Here is a 20,094-nt window from a genome sequence, read left to right as displayed (position 1 = left end):
CCTGTGGAAGGGAATTCCACATCCTTGCCTCTCTTACAGTAAAGAACCCTCTACGTAGTTTAAGGTTAAACCTCTTTTCTTCTAATTTTAATGAGTGGCCGCGTGTCTTGTTAAACTCCCTTCCGCGAAACATGAGTGAAATGTATAAAAAAAACGGATGCACACCTGATGGTGAAGATGAAGCAGCCGGAGAAAAAAAGAGAAGATGGAAGGAGGAGTAAAGGAGAGAAAAGAATGAGGAGGGTGAAGGAAAGTGAAAAAGAGTGCCACCAAGAAAAAAACGGGGAACTGAAAGCAGGTTTGGGAGAAAACAGAACTGAGAGTTGACTTGTGTGAGGCGTAACATAACCTATTGTTATAGGTTATATAAATATTATATTAAATATATATGTAACGTATATGTAATATATAGATATTATGTAACACGTATATAAAAGACATTTTATTGGATCATGAATTTAATATTATGTGGTGTTTTTGAAATCGTTCTAAGGATTACTGTTCTCATGAAAAAATTGCCCTAAAATTTGATTTAAATATATATTTGTATATGAACTAATAAATATTTTTTATAGCCATCAATCCATTTGTTTACCACCGCGTGCTTCATATAAATTCCCAATTCCTCGCCTTTTCTTCTATATTGATGGGGATGGAGGCATAGGACCTTAACAGGCCTTGCCTCATTTTGACGTCCCAAAACCCCGCTCTTCCTCTACTTTTTAAGTATTTACGGAGCCACAGGAGCAACTGCTAATGAGGGTTGGAATAGCCACCAGTCTACCAATCCCAATCCTATGAATAAAGCTTAGTCCTGAAAACGGTAACAAAAAATCGGCAGCAGCCAAACACCAAAGTTCTGCCCTTTGGGGTTAATGACTGTACAACCTGACGGAGTATTTTCCATCTGTTCTTGGCAGGAGGGGGATATAATGAATTCTGCAACCTTTGGAATGAGATGTAATAAAATGCCATAAAATAGTCTAAAAGAAATTGTCGGTTACTTTCTGTTCTCTTCTCTGGTCATGAAACAACACAACAGGCTGAATCACAATGCTGTTCTGTGGGCTGAAACAATGCCTTTTGCATCTGTGCTTCCATTTTCCAGTAAATCGGCAGAAAAAAAAACCCAATAGGTTTGTTGCTTTATTTAACCACTTCCATACCGGGCCTATTCTGGCATTCCTCTCCTACATGTAAAAATCATTTTTTTTTGCTAGAAAATTACTCAGAACCCCCAAACATTATATGTATTTTTTTTTTTTTAGCAGACACCCTAGAGAATAAAATGGCAGTCCTTGCAACTTTTTATCTTTTTATCGGTATTTGCGCAACAATTTTTCAAACGCTTTTTTTTGGAAAAAAAAAAGTTTCATGATTTAAAAAATAACAAAACATTAAAGTAGTTTGTATAATGTGAAAGATGGTGTTACGCTGAGTAAATAAATACCCAACTCACGCTTTAAAATTGCGCACACTCATAGAATGACGCCAAACTTCGGTACTTAAAAATCTCCATAGGCGACACTTTTAACATTTTTTACAGGTTACATGTTTAGAGTTACAGAGGAGGTCTAGTGCTAGAATTGTTGCTCGCCCTCTAGCACACGCGGCGATACCTCAGATGTGTGGTTTGAACAGCGTTTAGTAACGTGTGCGTTCACTTATGAGCGCGAGCTACCGGGGACAGGGGCATTTTAAAATTTTGTTGTTTTTTTTTTTTTTTTTTTTTTTGCTTTCTTTTACATTTTTTTGATCACTTTTATTCCTATTACAAGGAATGTAAACATCCCTTGCAATAGGAATCTTTCGTGACAGGTCCTCTTTATGGAGAGATGTGGGGTCCACAAGACCCCACATCTCTCCTCCAGGCTGAAAAGCATGAGATCAGAAGACAAAATCCACGATCTCATGCTTACCAGCCGCGATCGCGGTTTTGTTTACATCCGTGGCCTGGACGTGACGTCATAACGTCGCACCCGGGCCTCCGACGGTCATAGAGATGACTGGTAACCATCTGGTCACCGGAAATCTCTATGGTCGTCATCCGGTGGCGGACTATTCTTTCTCCAGTATTAAATGGGGGATAAGGGCTGAATTGCCCAGGAGGATGGGGAAAAAGGACTTTTAAGGTGCTGTTTACATCAAAGATCTAATCCAAAAATTCTGTACAATCATATTAAAAAATGAAAATTTTTATTGAGTTAGGTTAAAATGATTAGTGTCTCTCATAGAAAATGGGACATGCTTTTAAGAACAATATGACATTAATGAATATCACCCAAAATTGTTCACATTGGACAATGCAACATAAGGCAACTACTTAAAGGTGCCATGACAATCTGCCGCTCGACATGTTTCGCTCTAATACGAGCTTCTTCAGGAGTTTAAAGGCTGTGATTGTATTGGACTCTATAATGATGGGAAAATAGACAATAAATCAATACAAATGTACAAACACATTGAAAATACATCCAATGGATGAGTAAATTAGCTTATCAGAAAACAAATTGATACAGAGCATATAAATGCATACATGTAAGTAAAAGTTTGGAGAACAGACCGTTCCACCAACTGTATATGAAAAATCATAATTTGTATATCTTACCAGGCTGTAATGCATCAATGCGACATAAATGTTTCAATTGAGTGGCGACATGAGTGTCTCAATAGAGAGGCAAATTAGTGCTAATTTTGAACCGGGAGATTCTATTATACATGTAGGGACATCGCTGCCATAATATGACCACAGGGGAACACAAAGTTATATACTGGCCCTTTAAAAGAAACAACAAGATAGAATTAGTAAGGGAGGGGGAATGGGGGGGATTATCTGAGAGTGAAAAAATCAGACTCAAAACATCCCTATTTCGTTTTAAGGTGTATTTATAGGGTAGAGCCAATTAGGAGTATTTACCTGAAGCATAAAAGTATCACGGTATATATGTTGAATAAATGTGGCTAAATATAGTAGTTTCGTCAAACCAGTCAATGGTGACTACAGAAACGATAACCGATCGCGATATTTTCTGCAGTGGAGAAAAGATATAGTATAAAGGACCATGAAAGTTCCACAAGTGCGGCTCACTGCCAACTGACAGTAATGCTGTAGAGGGAGAACTTACTTTGTGGGCAGTAGTTCGGCATGCAGATTAAGGAGAACCTCACGCTGCCTCCATTGAATGGCGCCGGTAGCAGAGCTGTGGGCGGTAAATGACCGCCTTTATGTACCCCCACCACGGCGGCGTCTGATTTCGCCGCCGTGATGCGGACGCTTATTGAGGCTGGCCGCGTCATGCCCTGGGGGAGGAGGAACGCGGCGGCGTCATTCTGACGTCCGTAGCGTGCCAGGAGCGTAGTGCGCATGTCTCTGGATTCATTGAGCCCGTGAGATATCCGGGTGCCGACAGCGCCATGTTGGAAATGGGAAAAGAAAAGGTATAAAGTATTAAAACTAGTCTTAAAGCATTCCGCCTAATCTAGCAACCAATAAGTAAAAATACTGGCTCATATGTATCTCTTTGTACGTGTTTAAACACCCCATTTAATGCAACAACCAGGATCAAAAAGGGGGGGGCCACCACTCTGGGGACGATTGGCTCTACATCTCAAATAGTGGGTGCCCCAGGCGTCCGTGTGGTCTAAATTGACAGAGATCAACCCAACATAAGAGCATTCCCGGAATATTGTTGCCAATCATAGAGAGAAACAAACAAAGTTTTTGTTAAAAAAACCTTAATTGATGTTTACAGCAACAGCCTGGCAGAGTATAGCACAAAGTAAAACAGTGAAGGTTCAATGATATCAAATATAACATACACAAATATATATGGTCATAATCTAGTTATTATTAAATATTTTAACATAGCTTATACAGATATGTGACGCCAGATCAGTACAGTATTGATAATACAGAATATAGTTAATATTTTAACATGAATTATGTATATACAGGGGGTCCCCGGGTTACAAACAAGTTAGGGACTATAGGTTTGTTCTTAAGTCGAATCTGTTTGTAAGTCGGAACAGGTACATTTTTTAAGTGTAGCTCCAGCCAAAAAAACTATTTTTAAGCTTTTTGGATAGCATAGGGAAGGGTTAGCACCCCTGTGACATTTGTTTTGCTGTCTGTGCCCCTGTTCAGAAGATTTCACCTCACTTTCTGTCCCAATGACAATTGGATTTTGAAAATTTTGGGTTGTTGTGGAAACAAGCCTTGGTGATAAAGCATCAGTGGAGGTACCTTTTCCCCAAAATAGCTCTTACAGGAGAGAATTTCCCTTCCTAGGGGTAGATTTCCTCACACTTCCTGTTGTCTGCCTCCGTTTGTAAGTAGGAGTCGTTTGTAAGTCGGATGTTTGTAACTAGGGGACCCCCTGTATGTGACGTCACATTAGTACAGCATTGAAAATTTTTTTTTTTAATATGTGTGATTAGTGACCTTTTAAAGGCAAGGAAAAAGAAAGAGCAATGAAAAACAACATCAGAAAAATTCCATCAAAACAAATTTTTAAGCATTTTTCTAAAGGGGTATCCTTTAGTATTAAATCCACTATCGTGTTATGTTTGGGAAACCAAAAATCTTCTGAAAAAAAAAAAAAAAAAAAAAAGGGAGGAAAGGGGCAAGGGAGAACAGAGTTATATCTAAACTGGAGATGCGCCAATTTTCAAAGGAATGGCTTAAAACTGAACGCATCGTTCATGCCTGGATGCTGGAGAGCTGACAACTCGTGTATCCAGCGTGCCTCCTTTTGGAGGAGGAGCTTATCATAGTCTCCCCCTCTTACACCCGGAGGAATATGTTCCAAGGCAAAAAAATGTAAACAGTTAGCGTCAAAGTTGTGCTGCAGACCAACATGGCGACTGATGGGAGTTTCCATTCTTTTTTTCTGTATAAGGGAAACATGGTCCCTGATGCGGCAAAAAAAGGGTCTCTTTGTCTTTCCGATATAAAACATCTTACATTCGCATAGCATAATGTATACTATACCGATGGATTGACATGTTACTGCAAATCTTGGTTTGAACAGGTGGCCGTTAGGCAACAAGAGACTACGAGTGGCTAGAATGTATCTACAGTATGAGCATTGATGGCAGGGTCTACTTCCCCTGTCGGTTTCTTTGATTTTTGCACTTGGGCTTTCATAGTGGCTATGTACAAGTGAATCTCTTAGGGATCGACAACGTCTGAAAGTAATCTCCGGATATGGATTTAGATGTTTGGCCACCTTTTCGTCTCCCATTAATAAGTACCAGTACTTTTTAAGAATATCACGTGTTTGTTGATGTTGATTAGAGTAAGTAGTGATAAGCCTGACACCCGGGTTGGTTTTTTTATAACTAATGTTATGCAAAAGAGAGGCTCTGTTTTGATTTTTAGCTCTGAGGTATGCTTTTTTAAGGCATTTTTTGCTATACCCTCGATTAAGGAAGCGTGAGCGTAAACATTTGGCTTCCCTTTCGAAGTCAGGCTCATCACTACAATTGCGTTTTGCTCGTAAATATTGCCCGTAGGGCACGCTCGTGATAAGAGGAACTGGGTGGGAGCTGGTGGCATGCAATAGAGAATTGCTCGCAGAGGGTTTCCGATATAGAGTGGTTCTGATGTTACCATCAGATTTTACTGAAATTTGAGTATCCAGAAAAGTCAAACTGGATTGACTAAATTCAACAGTGAATTTGAGATTAAATCTATTAATTTTTAGGCTTTCCAAAAAAGAGAGAAGATCTTTGGGACCCACCCATATAAAGAAAATGTCGTCAATAAATCTCCTCCATAGAGGGATTTGTTCCATATATTGCTGCATGTCGTCTCTGGAAAATAACTCCCGTTCCCACCCCCCCAGATACAGGTTGGCGTAGGAGGGGGCACACTTGGTCCCCATAGCCACCCCCTGTATCTGGAGGTAGTGGGATCCGTCAAACAGGAAGATGTTATTAGAGAGAACAAACAACAACAACTTCAATATGAATTCATTGTACTGAGAGGATATCTCATGATTTTGAAGAAGAAAATCTTTACTAATTCTATCTTGTTGTTTCTTTTAAAGGGCCAGTATATAACTTTGTGTTCCCCTGTGGTCATATTATGGCAGCGATGTCCCTACATGTATAATAGAATCTCCCGGTTCAAAATTAGCACTAATTTGCCTCTCTATTGAGACACTCATGTCGCCACTCAATTGAAACATTTATGTCGCATTGATGCATTACAGCCTGGTAAGATATACAAATTATGATTTTTCATATACAGTTGGTGGAACGGTCTGTTCTCCAAACTTTTACTTACATGTATGCATTTATATGCTCTGTATCAATTTGTTTTCTGATAAGCTAATTTACTCATCCATTGGATGTATTTTCAATGTGTTTGTACATTTGTATTGATTTATTGTCTATTTTCCCATCATTATAGAGTCCAATACAATCACAGCCTTTAAACTCCTGAAGAAGCTCGTATTAGAGCGAAACATGTCGAGCGGCAGATTGTCATGGCACCTTTAAGTAGTTGCCTTATGTTGCATTGTCCAATGTGAACAATTTTGGGTGATATTCATTAATGTCATATTGTTCTTAAAAGCATGTCCCATTTTCTATGAGAGACACTAATCATTTTAACCTAACTCAATAAAAATTTTCATTTTTTAATATGATTGTACAGAATTTTTGGATTAGATCTTTGATGTAAACAGCACCTTAAAAGTCCTTTTTCCCCATCCTCCTGGGCAATTCAGCCCTTATCCCCCATTTAATACTTTATCACAGGATGTGGTGCTTACAGTTGAGTATCTCTGTCCTTTCTATATTCTAATATTCTTTCTCCAGGTCCCCGATGGCGCTGGGGAGCCCGGAGAAGCACCGGATGGTGGCGGGAGGGGGAGGATGTGCCCTCCCGTCACCTGTAAGCACGATCAAGCGGCAGAACTGCCACTATGATCGTTCTTATGGTACGGCTGAAAACGATATCTGAATGATGCCTGTAGCTGCAGGCATCATTCAGATATTCCCACTGAAAGTCAAAGATGTCATATGACGTCCTTGGGAGGGAGGTGGTTAAAAGAGAAATATGGCCAAAAATTATTTGGTCATACTTCTTTTGTGGGTCACAGGAGTGCACTCCTGTGATCCAGAATTAGCCAATAGCTGGTAAAGCCCACTGATGTAACCAAACCGCTCCAGTCTCTGATAGGATCCCAACAATAATGTTGGGAATGGTCCATTAGCAATAATCACCGTGTTCTGCCAGCAGGGACAGCTCCCCACTTCCCACCGCTGGGAGAACACAAGAGCTCCGTGGGAGGGGTTCTCCTATCAACACCGACTGTGTTGATGGAGGTTGGGGAATTGAGCGATTTTTTTTTTTTTTTCTTTCCTGCAACAAAAGAAAATCGCATCATCTATGTCCTCCCTAAACCGGCTGCTCCCACCTCTCTCCTGCCCGGTGTTCAGTGAGCGCTGGAGGGTAGGAGCAGAGAACGGTGGCTGACAGTCAACACTGCTCCGAGCTGACCCGAGAACGGAGAGTTCAGCAGTCACAGTTCTCAGGCTTGGAACCAATGGGGGATAGCTGCAGCTTGGGGCCAATGCTGCAGCAGGTAGGTAAGTATGTACAGTATCTCACAAAAGTGAGTACACCCCTCACATTTTTGTAAATGTTTTATTATATCTTTTCATGTGACAACACTGAAGAAATGACACTTTGCTACAATGTAAAGTAGTGAGTATACAGCTTGTATAACCGTGTAAATTTGCTGCCCCTCAAAATAACTCAACACACAGCCATTAATGTCTAAACCGCTGGCAACAAAAGTGAGTACACCCCTAAGTGAAAATGTCCAAATTGGGCCCAAAGTTTCAATATTTTGTGTGGCCACCATTCTTTTCCAGCACTGCCTTAACCCTCTTGGGCATGGAGTTCACCAGAGCTTCACAGGTTGCCACTGGGGTCCTCTTCCACTCCTCCATGATGACATCACAGAGCTGGTGGATGTTAGAGACCTTCCGCTCCTCCACCTTCCATTTGAGGATGCCCCACAGATGTTCAATAGGGTTTAGGTCTGGAGACCTGCTTAGCCAGTCCATCACTTTTACCCTCAGCTTCGTGTTGGAAGACTGCTCTGCGGCCCAGTCTCCGAAGGGAGGGGATCATGCTCTGCTTCAGTATGTCACAGTACATGTTGGCATTCATGGTTCCCTCAATGAACTGTAGCTCCCCAGTGCCAGCAGCACTCATGCAGCCCCAGACCATGACACTCCCACCACCATGCTTGACTGTAGGCAAGACACATGTGTCTTTGTACTCCTCACCTGGTTGCCCCCACACACCCTTGACACCATCTGAACCAAATTAATTTATCTTGGTCTCATCAGACCACAGGACATGGTTCCAGTAATCCATGTCCTTAGTCTAGAAGATGTTGATGACTTGTTAAAAGCTATCTATGTGACACTTGAAATTGAAGAGGAGAAGGTGCAGATGTCCAAGAACGATGGTTTTTCCTGTGCACAGCTCCCTTTTCAACAACCCGCCAAGCTCTCTCCTCAACAATCTGCCAAGCCACAATGACTCTTGCCATCCAGTGGGAGGAAGTTTGAGGGCCTTCCCCCCACAGCGTGCAGCAGTCACCTCAAGTCTGTTCATCTTGGATCTAGAGACCAATGGGCACAGGCTAGAGTTCGATTTCCAGCCACCAGAAAGGTTGTTGCTCACCAACCCACCCCGCGATCGAGTAAAGGCGACGACGCTGTGACTTCAGATTGGAGACTTGGTAGATCAGGAAGTCCTGATCCTGGTCCCTCAGTCAGATCAGGGCAAGGGCTTTTATCCCCAAATCTTCGTGATAAAGAAGCCTTCAGGGGAGTATTGCCTAATTTTGAACCTTTGCTCTCGGAATCGTTCAATCAAATACAAACACTTTCGTCAGCATTTTCAAGCATGTCTGCTTTACCCAAAGTGCTTTATGTCAATGCTGGATTTAAGGGATGCATACTTGCACATTGCTATTCATCCAGCATACCAAAAATGTTTGAGACTAGCAGTGAAAATGGGATCAGAGATCCGTCATTTTCAGTTCCGGGCGCTGCTCTTCAGGTTGTCATCGGCTCCTTGCATCTTTACAAAGATCCTGGGGGAAGCATTGGCACCGTTGAGACTAAAATCAATTAATGGCAGAGTTGCATCAGAACTAGAGAAGGATCTCCAGACTCTGCAGGAGTTTCTCCGGTCGCTAGACTGGCTAGTCAACAAAGAGAAACCTTCTCTGAATCCTGCTCAGAGAGTAACATATCTTGGGTACGAGATTTGCTCAGTAGATCAAAAGATTTTCCTTCCTCAGGAAAAAGTTCTGAAAGTGACTCAGATGATTGCATCTTTGCAAACCAACCAGTGGGTTTCACTAAGAGATGTCTCAAAGGCTACTGCCTGATGACCTCTTGCTTTCTAGCAGTACCGTGGGCGAGGTTGCACCAACGGCCACTGCAGCTGTTCCTGCTAAAAACCTGGGACGGATCCACAAGCTCTTTGGATCTGAATTTTCGGTTACCCTCCACTGTGAAGTAGTAGTGGTGGAAGTCACCTGACCAGAGGACTGGAATGGTTCATTTCAGTACCTCAAATAATCACAGTGGATGCAAGCTCCCATGGATGGGGAGCCCATTTATACAATGCAATAATACAGGAAAGATGGTCCCCGGTGGAAGCAAGGGCTTTATCAAATCAGAGGGATCTTCTGGCAGTGTAGAGGGCCTTTAGAAGCTATTCATGCGGAGGTCAGAGACACCATCTGCAGATCCGATCCAACAACATTACAACTGTCACGTACCTCAACAAGCAAGGGGGTACGAGAAGTCGGACTCTTCGACTCATAGCCCAGAAAATTTTATCACGAGCCAAGGTTAATCTGGCCTTCATTTCAGCAATTCACCTAAAAGGGACTCAAAACTGTTTGGCAGATTACCTCAACCGCTACCAGGTGTGTCACGACAATTGGTCCCTCAATCCAGAGGTTTTTGCAGAAATTGCCAATAGGTGGGGATCACCCGAGGTAGATCTTTTTGCAATCCCAAATAAACAGCAAGACAGATTCTTTTCCCTAAATCCAGGGGATCAGTCTATGGGGATCGACAGGCTGGCGAGTCCCTGGCCAATCAGCCTCTGCTACGGATTCCCTCCTATCAGACTAATCCCGGAAGTCCTCCAGAAGTTTCTTCTAGAGAGAACAAATCTCATCTTAATAGCCCCCTTTTGGCCCAAGAGGCCATGGTTTTCTCTCCTGCAGACTCTAGCTTCAGAGCCTCCTGTCAGCCTCCCAAAGAGACAGGACTTATTGTCTCAGGGTCCGGTGTCGCACCCTCAGGTAGTATCATTGAACTTAACGGCTTGGTATGTGAAGAGAAGATATTAAGCAAGTTGTCAGAACCCTGGTCAATTACAGGAAGCCTGTTACAAGAGCTATATACTCCAAACTTTGGAGGAAATTTAACTCTTGGTTGTTTGAAAATCAGAGATTTTCTCACGATTTTCCGTCAATTCTGGAATTTTTTTAGGAGGGTGCAGACAAGGGTCTATCCCTTAGTACCTTAAAGGTTCAGGCTGCAGCTTTTGAGTTTTTCTCCAGTATTCTCTCTTGGAAAACCTGTTATAGCGAGAATTTTTAAGTCAATTGCAAGGTCCAAACCAGTTGTTGCCAGAGCCTGTCCTACCTAGAACCTGTCTCTAGTTCTACAGGCTCTAGTGGGTTTTCCCTTTGAGCCCCTGAAGGATGTGTCAATGAAACCTTTCCTCACGATTTTTGACAATAGGGTGGTGTTAAAAAACGGACTCAGGTTTTTTGCCAAACGTAGCTACTACCTTCCTATAAATCCCAGGATATTGTGCTGCCAACCTTTTGCAATTTGCCCAAGGGCGAGAAAGAGAAGAACTTTAGTTTCCTAGATGTCGGAAGAATTCTTCTCTTCTACCTAGAGGTCACCAAAAGTTTTAGAAAATCAGATGCTTTATTTGTTCTTTTTTCTGGGGCCCATAAAGGTAAGGGAGCATCCAAGACCACCATAGCCAGGTGAATAAAGCAGGCAATTGCTGAATCCTATAGGGTTATGAAAGTTTCCCTGCCATTTGTCAATGTGCGTTCAAGAGCCTTTCCCGCATCTTGAGCTGAAAGTGCTGGAGCCACACTGGAACAAATATGTAAGGTGGCCACCTGGTCCAGTTTTTCGATCTGTGTTAAAAATTATCTCCTGGACCTCCTATCTTAGGAGCAGGCGTTTGGTCGAAAGATCCTCCAGGCAGTGGTCCCTCCCTAGACTGCTAAGTTCTGGTTTACCGTCTCATGGGCTGTCCTGGAAGACGACTTGAGAAAAGCTGAGTTAGACTTACCGGTAACGCCTTTTCTGAGAGTCTTCCAGGACAGCCGGATTCCCATCCAGTTATGTCTTGAATTATGTGTTATGCATATGTTTTGCAGGGACGTCCTATGATTCTCGAGAATACTGAAGGGGAGGCCTGGAGGACTGCCTTTTATCTGGTGGGGTTAATGTGTTTCCTGTCCTGGTCGGAGAAATCCTAGGTCTCATGGGCTGTCCTGGAAGACTCTCAGAAAAGGAGTTACCGGTAAGTCTAACTCCGCTTGTCTGCAGTCTTTTCTTCTCCATATCCATCCCAGAATTTATAAAGCTTGTCTGAGCGGTCAGAAAAAAGGGGGTGGAGATCTAAAGTTATACTTTGGAGAGCTCTGAAAGCTGATTGAAGAGAAGGGACTCTCCCCTCCTTTCTCACAGCGCACAGGAAAAGAACTCAGGCTGTTAATCAGCTGGATCTCCCTCCCGTCACCATTTTTCTCTTGGTGTCAGGAAATCTTAAGTGACTCTTGCTGATAGCAGAGGAAAGAAGCAGCAGACAGAAATGACACTTAGTGCGCTGGACTGAGACAAGTACACACTATAGAGGGATATGTTTTGTTTATATTTCATGTCTGAGGTTTACAACCACTTTAGATCTCAGTCTTTCAAAACAGGCTGTCACAGCCCTAGGTGGTGAAAGCATTTTAGCAGCGTGAGGAATTTATGATTGTGCTCGTTTGCTGTCCCTGCCTTCTTGTCCTGCTCACAACTTCTTCCCCTATTTGTTCTCCTGCGTCATCAGGGTAGGAAGTTAAATAAAGCCGCAGTCATGTGTACGTATTAAAAAAACTTTTACTGCAATATGTCTCCAGGACAGGAAGTGATGGGAAATCTCCAGAATGGGAACACATAAAAAAAAAAAGGTATTCTTCCCAAAACACTTTTTCATGCATGCACCTGTACATGCTGTTAATTTCACGGATTTGCCTATAACTGTATTAATTCAACAACTGATGACATACCAGCTTCCCACCAGTTTATCATCAAGATATCTGCAGGCTGCCCTAGGGGATGGGCAGGAAAAAGTCACAACTCCCTGACCCTAGGCTGCCACCCAAACAGGTTCTGTCCATGTGTGATCAGGTGAGCGGGCACATACCTGCCCAAGAATGCAGGTGGGTGTGTTTGTAACTGAGATAGGGAGTTAACCTTTCAGCTGCCTGGGAACAGCCTTTGCTTCTGTACAGGTATCTTGAGACGTGGCCCCAGGAACCCAGCAGAGCAGATCTGAAATCACACCTGAGCCCTGTGAGCTCAGAAGAGGCCAGTGTCCAGTGCTGGAACCTCTGCAGGGCCAACACACTGCTGACCCTAAACTGCTGATTGCTGTTCTTCTGTTCTGCTGATGCTCAGAATTCCCTTCCAGTTCAGAGAACAAGTAGAAAGATGGCACAACAGAGTGCCAGGACAAAGAGAAGGGGGCTAATCTGCTTTGTACCAAGAGAAGAACCTAGGGCAGATACGCTGTGACCAGAGAGAGAGCGTAGAAGGACTCTGCCAGGAGAGGAGCTGGAAATCTGTGCCAGGAGAAGAGCTTGAATTCTGTGCCAATAGAGGAGCTGGAAATTTGTGCCAGGAGAAGAGCTGTAATTCTGTGCCAATAGAGGAGCTGGAATTCTGTGCCAGGAGAAGAGCTGAAATTCTGTGCCCACAGAGGAGCTGGGATTCTGCGCCAATATAAGAACTGGAAATCTGTGCCAGGAGAGGAACTTGTTTTTTTGAGCCAAGAGAGGAGCCAACTTATACCAGGTAAGGACAGTATCAATAGAAAACGTGCCCAGTGCCAGGACAGTCTAGATGTACACAGCCCAGTACCAGAAGAGAAGGTACCCAGTGCCAGGAGAGTCGATGTACACAGCCCAGTACCAATTAAGAAGGTACTCAATGCCAGGATGGTATAAATGTACACAGTCCAGAACCAAAAGAGAAAGCACCCAGCACCAGGGCAGTCTAGGTTTACACAACCCAGTAATAGAAGAGAAGGTAATTAGTTCCAGGACAGTCTAGATGTACACAGCCCAGCACCAAAAGAGAAGGTACCCAGTGCCAGGATTGCCTGAATGTGCACAGCTCAGTACCAGTAGAGAAGGTACCCAGTGCCAGGATAGTCTAGATGTACTCAGCTCAGTACCAAAACAGAAGGCACCCAGTGCCAGGACAGTCTAGTCTAGATGTACATAGCCCAGCACCAAAAGAGAAGGTGCCCAGTGCCCGGACAGTATAGATGGACACAGCCCAGTACCAGTAGAGAAGGTACTCAGTGCCAGGACAGTATGGATGTACACAGCCCAGCACCAAAAGAGAAGGTGCCCAGTGCCAGGACAGTATAGATGTACACAGTCCAGTACCAAAAGAGAAGGTACCCAGTGCCAGAACTGTATAGATGGACAGAGCCCAGTACCAGAAGAGAAGGTACCCAGTGCTAGGACAGTATAGCTGTACACATCTTAGTACCGGAAAAGAAGGTACCCAGTTATTAACATTATAATATTATCACTAATATGCTAATAAGAATATTTTATTAGTCTTACTAGATTAACAGTACTATGAATACAACCATTATCAACCTTCCATGCTCCTTTTCCTCATGTCCTGTATATTGCCATCATTCTAATTGCTAATAATTTCAGTTTAGTATCTACAGTTTTACATTATTTTATTATTATTTTATTATGCCGTCACTGATATTTGAATTTTTTCTTGAATCACATGTTATAAGGATATATATATATATATATATATATATATATATATATAGTGTGTGTGTGTGTGTGTATATATATATATATATATATATATATATATATATATATATATATATACCAAATGATTTGGACCAGTGCACAAAGAAATATCCATAAAGATATGAATGAGCAAGATTGAGGTGAAGGAACTTGACTGGCCTGCACAGAGCCCCGACCTCACCCCCTATAGAACACCTTTGGGATGAATTAGAGCGGAGACTGCAAGCCAGGCCTTCTCCTACCATATCAGTGCCTGACCTCACAAATGCTCTTCTGGAAGAATGGTCAAACATTCCCATAGACACACTCCTAAACCTTGTGGACAACCTTCCCAAAAGAGTTGAAGCTGTTATAGCTGCAAAGGGTGGGCCAACTCAATATTGAAACCTACGGAGGAAGACAGGAATGCCATTAAAGTTCATATGCTTGTAAAGGCAGGTGTCCCAACACTTTTGGTAATATAGGGTGTGGGTGTATATATATATATATTAAAAAAAAAAATATATATATATATATATATATATATATATATATATATACGCACACACTATATTACCAAAAGTATTTGGATATATATTGGGATATATATATATTTAAAGTTTGTGTGTGTGTGTGTGTGTGTATATATATATATATATATATATATATATATATATATATATATATATATATATATATATATATATATATAGCACATTTACTGTATATACAGCCATGGCCAAAAGTTTTGAGAATTATACAACTATTAATTTTAACAAAGCCTACTGCCTCAGTTTTTATGATGGCAGTTTGCATATACTCCAGAATGTTATGAAGAGTGATCAGATGAATTGCAGTTAATTGCAAAGTCCCTCTTTGCCATGAATCCCATAAAAAACATTTCCACTGCATTTGTGAAGAAGGCTTCAAGGCGCCCAAGAAAGTCCAGCAAGCGCCAGCAAGCTTCTCCTACAGTTGATTCAGCTGTGGGATCGGGGCACCACCAGTGGAGAGCTTGCTCAGGAATGGCAGCAGACTGGTGTGAGGGCATCTGCACGCACAGTGAGGAGAAGACTTTTGGAGGATGACCTGGTATCAGGAAGGGCAGCAAAGAAACCACTTCTCTCCAGGAAAAATATGGGAGGGACAGACTGATATTCTGCAAAAGGTACAGGAATTGGACTGCTGAGGACTGGGGTAAAGTCATTTTGTCTGATGAATCCCCTTTCCAATTGTTTTGGGCATCCGGAAAGAACCTTGTCCAGAGAAGAAAAGGTGAGCGCTACCATCAGTCCTGTGTCATCCCAACAGTAAAGCATCCTGAGACCATTCATGTGTGGGGTTACTTCTCAGCCAAGGGAGTGAGCTCACTTATAATTTTGCCCAAGAACACAGCCATGAATAAAGAATGATACAAAAACAACCTCTGAGAGCAACTTCTCCCAACCATCCACAAACAGTTTGGTGAGGAACAATGGCTTTTCCAGCATGATGGAGCACCTTGCCATAAGGCAAAAGTGATAACTTATGCTGTGTACACACGAGCGGACTTTTCAGCATCAAACATCCGACGGTCTTTCTGACAGACTTTCGACGGAGTTATGACGGACTTTCGGATGGCTGGACTTGCCCACACACGAACGGACTAAAGTCCGTTCGGAAGTCCGTTGGTATGAACGTGATTACCTACGAAGGGACTAGAATAAGGAAGTTGATAGCCAGTAGACAATAGCTGCCCTTGCGTCCTTTTTTGTCCGTCGGACTAGCATACAGACGTACTGATTTTTCGACCGGACTCGAGTTCGTCGGAAAGATTTGAAACATGTTCCAAATTTAAAGTCCGTCTGATTTTCGACAGAAAAAGTCTGCTGAAGGTCCGATGAAGCCCACACGCGGTCGGATTGACCGACGGATTCGTTCCGTCGGACCAGTCCGGTCAAAAAGTCCACCCGTGAGTACACGGCAAAAGTGACTTGGGAACTAAACAACATTTTGGGTCCATGGCCAGGAAACTCCCCAGACCTTAATCCCATTGAGAACTTGTGGTCAATCCTCAAGGGGCGGGTGACCAAAAAAACCCCCCACAAAATTCTGACAAACTCCAAGCATTGATTATACAAAAATGGGCTGTCATCAGTCAGGATGTGGTCCCCGAAGGTTGATTGACGGCAATCCAGGGTAAATTGCAGAGGTCTTGAAAAAAGAAGGGTCACCACGGCAAATATTGACTCTTTTCATAAACTTAATGTAATTGTCAATAAAAGCATTTGACACTTATGAAATGCTTGTAATTAAATTTCAGTATACCATAGGAACATCTGACAAAAAGATCTAAAAACACTGAAGCAACATACTTTGTGAAAATTAATATTTTGTATTTTATATCTAGAGTATATACTGTGTGTGTATATATATTTATGACATATACAAAATAAAAGTTGGTAAATGATCAATAGGATTTTAAAATATTTTTCAATATGTACACATATTTTTACACATAAACTTTAGATCAGATAGGCTCCAATATACCATCCATGCTAGAAAAACCATATACAGTAGCCAACTGCTAAACTGTCCAATTCCGGTGCAGCCATGGGACTACAATAAGTTCCCCAGACATCCCGGACGTTATCGATGATCACAGCACTGCACAGATTAATGCAGCAAATATCATTTTTTATTAGAGTACTTTGAACTATTTTACATCTGGTTTTGTTAATTGCATTTTTCTTTTTTTTTTGTGAATTGCAAAAATATTACCGTGATGATTAAACATGATGCACAATATTATAAGAGGGCACCGCCTCAATGTAGAGCGGTCTAATTCAATTTAATTTCCGATAGCAGAGGGTCGCATGCGGCGCAAAAAAAACAAAAAAAAACACCGGTTTGCCATGTTTGTCATAGGCAGTGTTCCAGTGCAATGACTGTGACGGGGGCGGAGGAGGGAATGAGGCAGAGCCAGTATTACAGGCAGAGTGACAAGTGAAGGGGACATCAAGGGGACAGAGAGGTGGGCAGGCAGGGGTTAACTGCTGGCACATCTAACCTGCCTCCATCTTCTGTTCTCTTCGTCAGCTGCTGCGTCTCCTCTACAGATCCACCCTTCAGCTCCTATTAATGATTATTTTCTTCTGCATCATTGCTGAGACCGTCTCCCTGCCAGGATCCAATTGGAGCCTCCCCGCTGCCTGCCTGGAGAACTCCCCCCTATCATCCCATCATCGACCCCACGAGCACCCGACGTCATGCTGCCCTCATTGTACTACCTGGTGCCAGTTCTGGGGGGCTACGCCGCCACCTCCTACTACCTCCTGAAGAATCCTCACATTCTGCACCGGAAGAAGAGGCTACCCTTCAATTGCCGGCACATCTCCCACCGAGGAGGTGAGTACACATCTGGCCACAGGTAGGTGGGTGGGTGGTGGGGGGGGGTTCACTTACTCCTCTACACCGAAAAGAGAAAAACGTCAAGCAGCTCTGCATAGGTGTGTGCAGCCTCTTGCATTAGGGTGTGCACCCGAAAGCTCAAATAAATATGCATGGGTATATGTACTGATGGTGTCAGTAGGGCAGTGGACAGTGTAGTTTTGTTTATTTTCTTTTCCAAAAAATTATTTTCTTTTATAACATTTTTTTGGGGGATGAAATATCAGTGGTCTAAACAGGGGGGAATATGCACCACACAAGGCGATTAGGGTGTGCCCAGGCACACCTGGCACACCCTGTGGGCACTCCTATGCAGCTCTGTCAACTGTAACAGTCATGGAAGGTTCCTGTGGGGTCAGTCATTCATTACATGTGCCATTAAAATTCCCAGGAAATATAAGGATGGCATGACTTCTCCTTCTGAAAATGCTAAATACCTGGCTGTCATGCTGACCCTCTGTGTCCAGGACTTTGGGTCAGCAACTTAGAGCAAGCACTGGCATTTTCAGAAGAAGGTCAGCAACTTCAGCCCCCTCTAAGGATACATTTAAGGTTTGTGTGTATATATGTATGTATATATATATATATATATATATATATACACACACACACACACACACACACAAACTTTAAATATATATATCCCAATATATATCCAAATACTTTTGGTAATATAGTGTGTGCGTATATATATATATATATATATATATATATATATATATATATATATATATTTTTTTTTTTTTTTTTTTTAATATATATATATATACACCCACACACTATATTACCAAAAGTGTTGGGACACCTGCCTTTACAAGCATATGAACTTTAATGGCATTCCTGTCTTCCTCCGTAGGTTTCAATATTGAGTTGGCCCACCCTTTGCAGCTATAACAGCTTCAACTCTTTTGGGAAGGTTGTCCACAAGGTTTAGGAGTGTGTCTATGGGAATGTTTGACCATTCTTCCAGAAGAGCATTTGTGAGGTCAGGCACTGATGTGGTAGGAGAAGGCCTGGCTTGCAGTCTCCGCTCTAATTCATCCCAAAGGTGTTCTATAGGGGGTGAGGTCGGGGCTCTGTGCAGGCCAGTCAAGTTCCTTCACCTCAATCTTGCTCATTCATATCTTTATGGATATTTCTTTGTGCACTGGTCCAAATCATTTGGTGGAGGGGGATTATGGTGTGAGGTTGTTTTTCAGGGGTTGGGCTTGGCCCCTTAGTTCCAGTGAAGGGAACTCTTAAGGCGTCAGCATACCAAGACATTTTGGAAAATTTCATGCTCCCAACTTTGTGGGAACAGTTTGGGGATGGCCCCTTCCTGTTCCAACATGACTGCTCACCAGTGCACAAAGCAAGGTCCATAAAGACATGGATGAGCGAGTTTGGGGTGGAGGAACTTCACTGACCTTCACAGAGTCCTGACCTCAACCCAATAGAACACCTTTGGGATGAATTAGAACGGAGACTGCGAGCCAGGCCTTCTTGTCCTACATCAGTGCCTGACCTCACAAATACGGTTCTGGAAGAATGGTCAAACATCCTCATAGACACTCCTAAACCTTGTGGACAGCCTTCGGAGAAGAGTTGAAGCTGGTATAGCTGCAAAGGGTGGGCCAACTCAATATTGAACCCTACGGACTAAGACTGGGATGCCATTAAAGTTCATGTGCTTGCATGTAAAGGCAGGCGTCCCAATACTTCTGACAATATAGTACATGTGCATACAGTCCTCGGCAAGAGGTGAGGAAAGGTATGATAAAAAGTGATCACCATGTTCAAGCCAGCGATACAGTCCAGTGTTATTCTTATTGATCTAGTATTTTTGCAGGTTGATGAAATCAGACTTGTATACAAGGAGCACAGCAGAGACCGTATCTATAGGAAAATAAGAAAGCATGATATGTAAATGATAAAATAAATAGAACTCAATTCACAAAGATTTTTTGAGATTAAACTGACCTTGGAATTATTCTATGTGTGTCTTCCAGGAGCTGGAGAGAGGATCGAGAACACCATAGGAGCGTTTGACAAGTGGGTCTGGCATGGTTGACCTGTTCATGTTCATGTTCATGTGTATAACACGACCAAGTCCTGTTTTGTAATCAAACTTCTTGAGTAATAACCATGGCCCAGAGCAACCAATCAGATTGTGACTAGAAAAACTTCAGACATATTTTTGTGGTGACAGAATGCCACAGGAAGTGAAGGCAACCACCCAAACAGGTCACAGGCAACATACCATATGAGAAAGTCGATTTCAGATTCCAATGGGTTGTTATAGAGTAGTAAAGACAGTTTCAAGTCTTTGATAAACTGATTTTATTTTAATAATCTCAGCATAAGGTCTTCCTTTGAGGCTAGATCTCTTGATGTGTTCAAGTATTCCCCCTGCATCATCCTGGGTTGGGTTGAATGTCACATAATGATGTACCCCACTGATCCTCAATATTGCCCTCCAGAAGAGCATTTTGATTAGATGCAGAGCACTTACCAAATGTCCTCATTGCCCCAAGATAAAAAGGTTTTTCCACCATATATAGACAAT

At 42.5% G+C, this 20,094-nt stretch overlaps 1 protein-coding gene across 2 annotated transcripts in view; it reads left to right on the top strand.

The window, feature by feature from the left end:
* The first annotated feature begins 12,472 nt into the window (after positions 1–12,472).
* The window catches only part of GDPD3 (glycerophosphodiester phosphodiesterase domain containing 3), a 35,427-nt gene continuing 27,805 nt past the window's right edge, over positions 12,473–20,094 (top strand). For both annotated transcript variants that reach the window (XR_012245226.1, XM_073635996.1), the window contains exons 1-3: positions 12,473–13,146; positions 17,199–17,507; positions 19,538–19,580. Coding sequence is in view for 1 of the 2 variants with exons in the window: in XM_073635996.1 (XP_073492097.1) it covers positions 17,369–17,507; positions 19,538–19,580 (182 nt within the window). In the remaining variant the exon portion in view is untranslated. The remainder of the gene's footprint in view (positions 13,147–17,198; positions 17,508–19,537; positions 19,581–20,094) is intronic.

This window comes from Aquarana catesbeiana, linkage group LG06 (assembly GCF_042186555.1).
Source record: "Aquarana catesbeiana isolate 2022-GZ linkage group LG06, ASM4218655v1, whole genome shotgun sequence".
In the NCBI taxonomy this organism is placed as follows: domain Eukaryota; kingdom Metazoa; phylum Chordata; class Amphibia; order Anura; family Ranidae; genus Aquarana; species Aquarana catesbeiana.
Note: the sequence above shows the minus strand (reverse complement) of the source record. Positions and strands in the feature narration are given on the sequence as shown.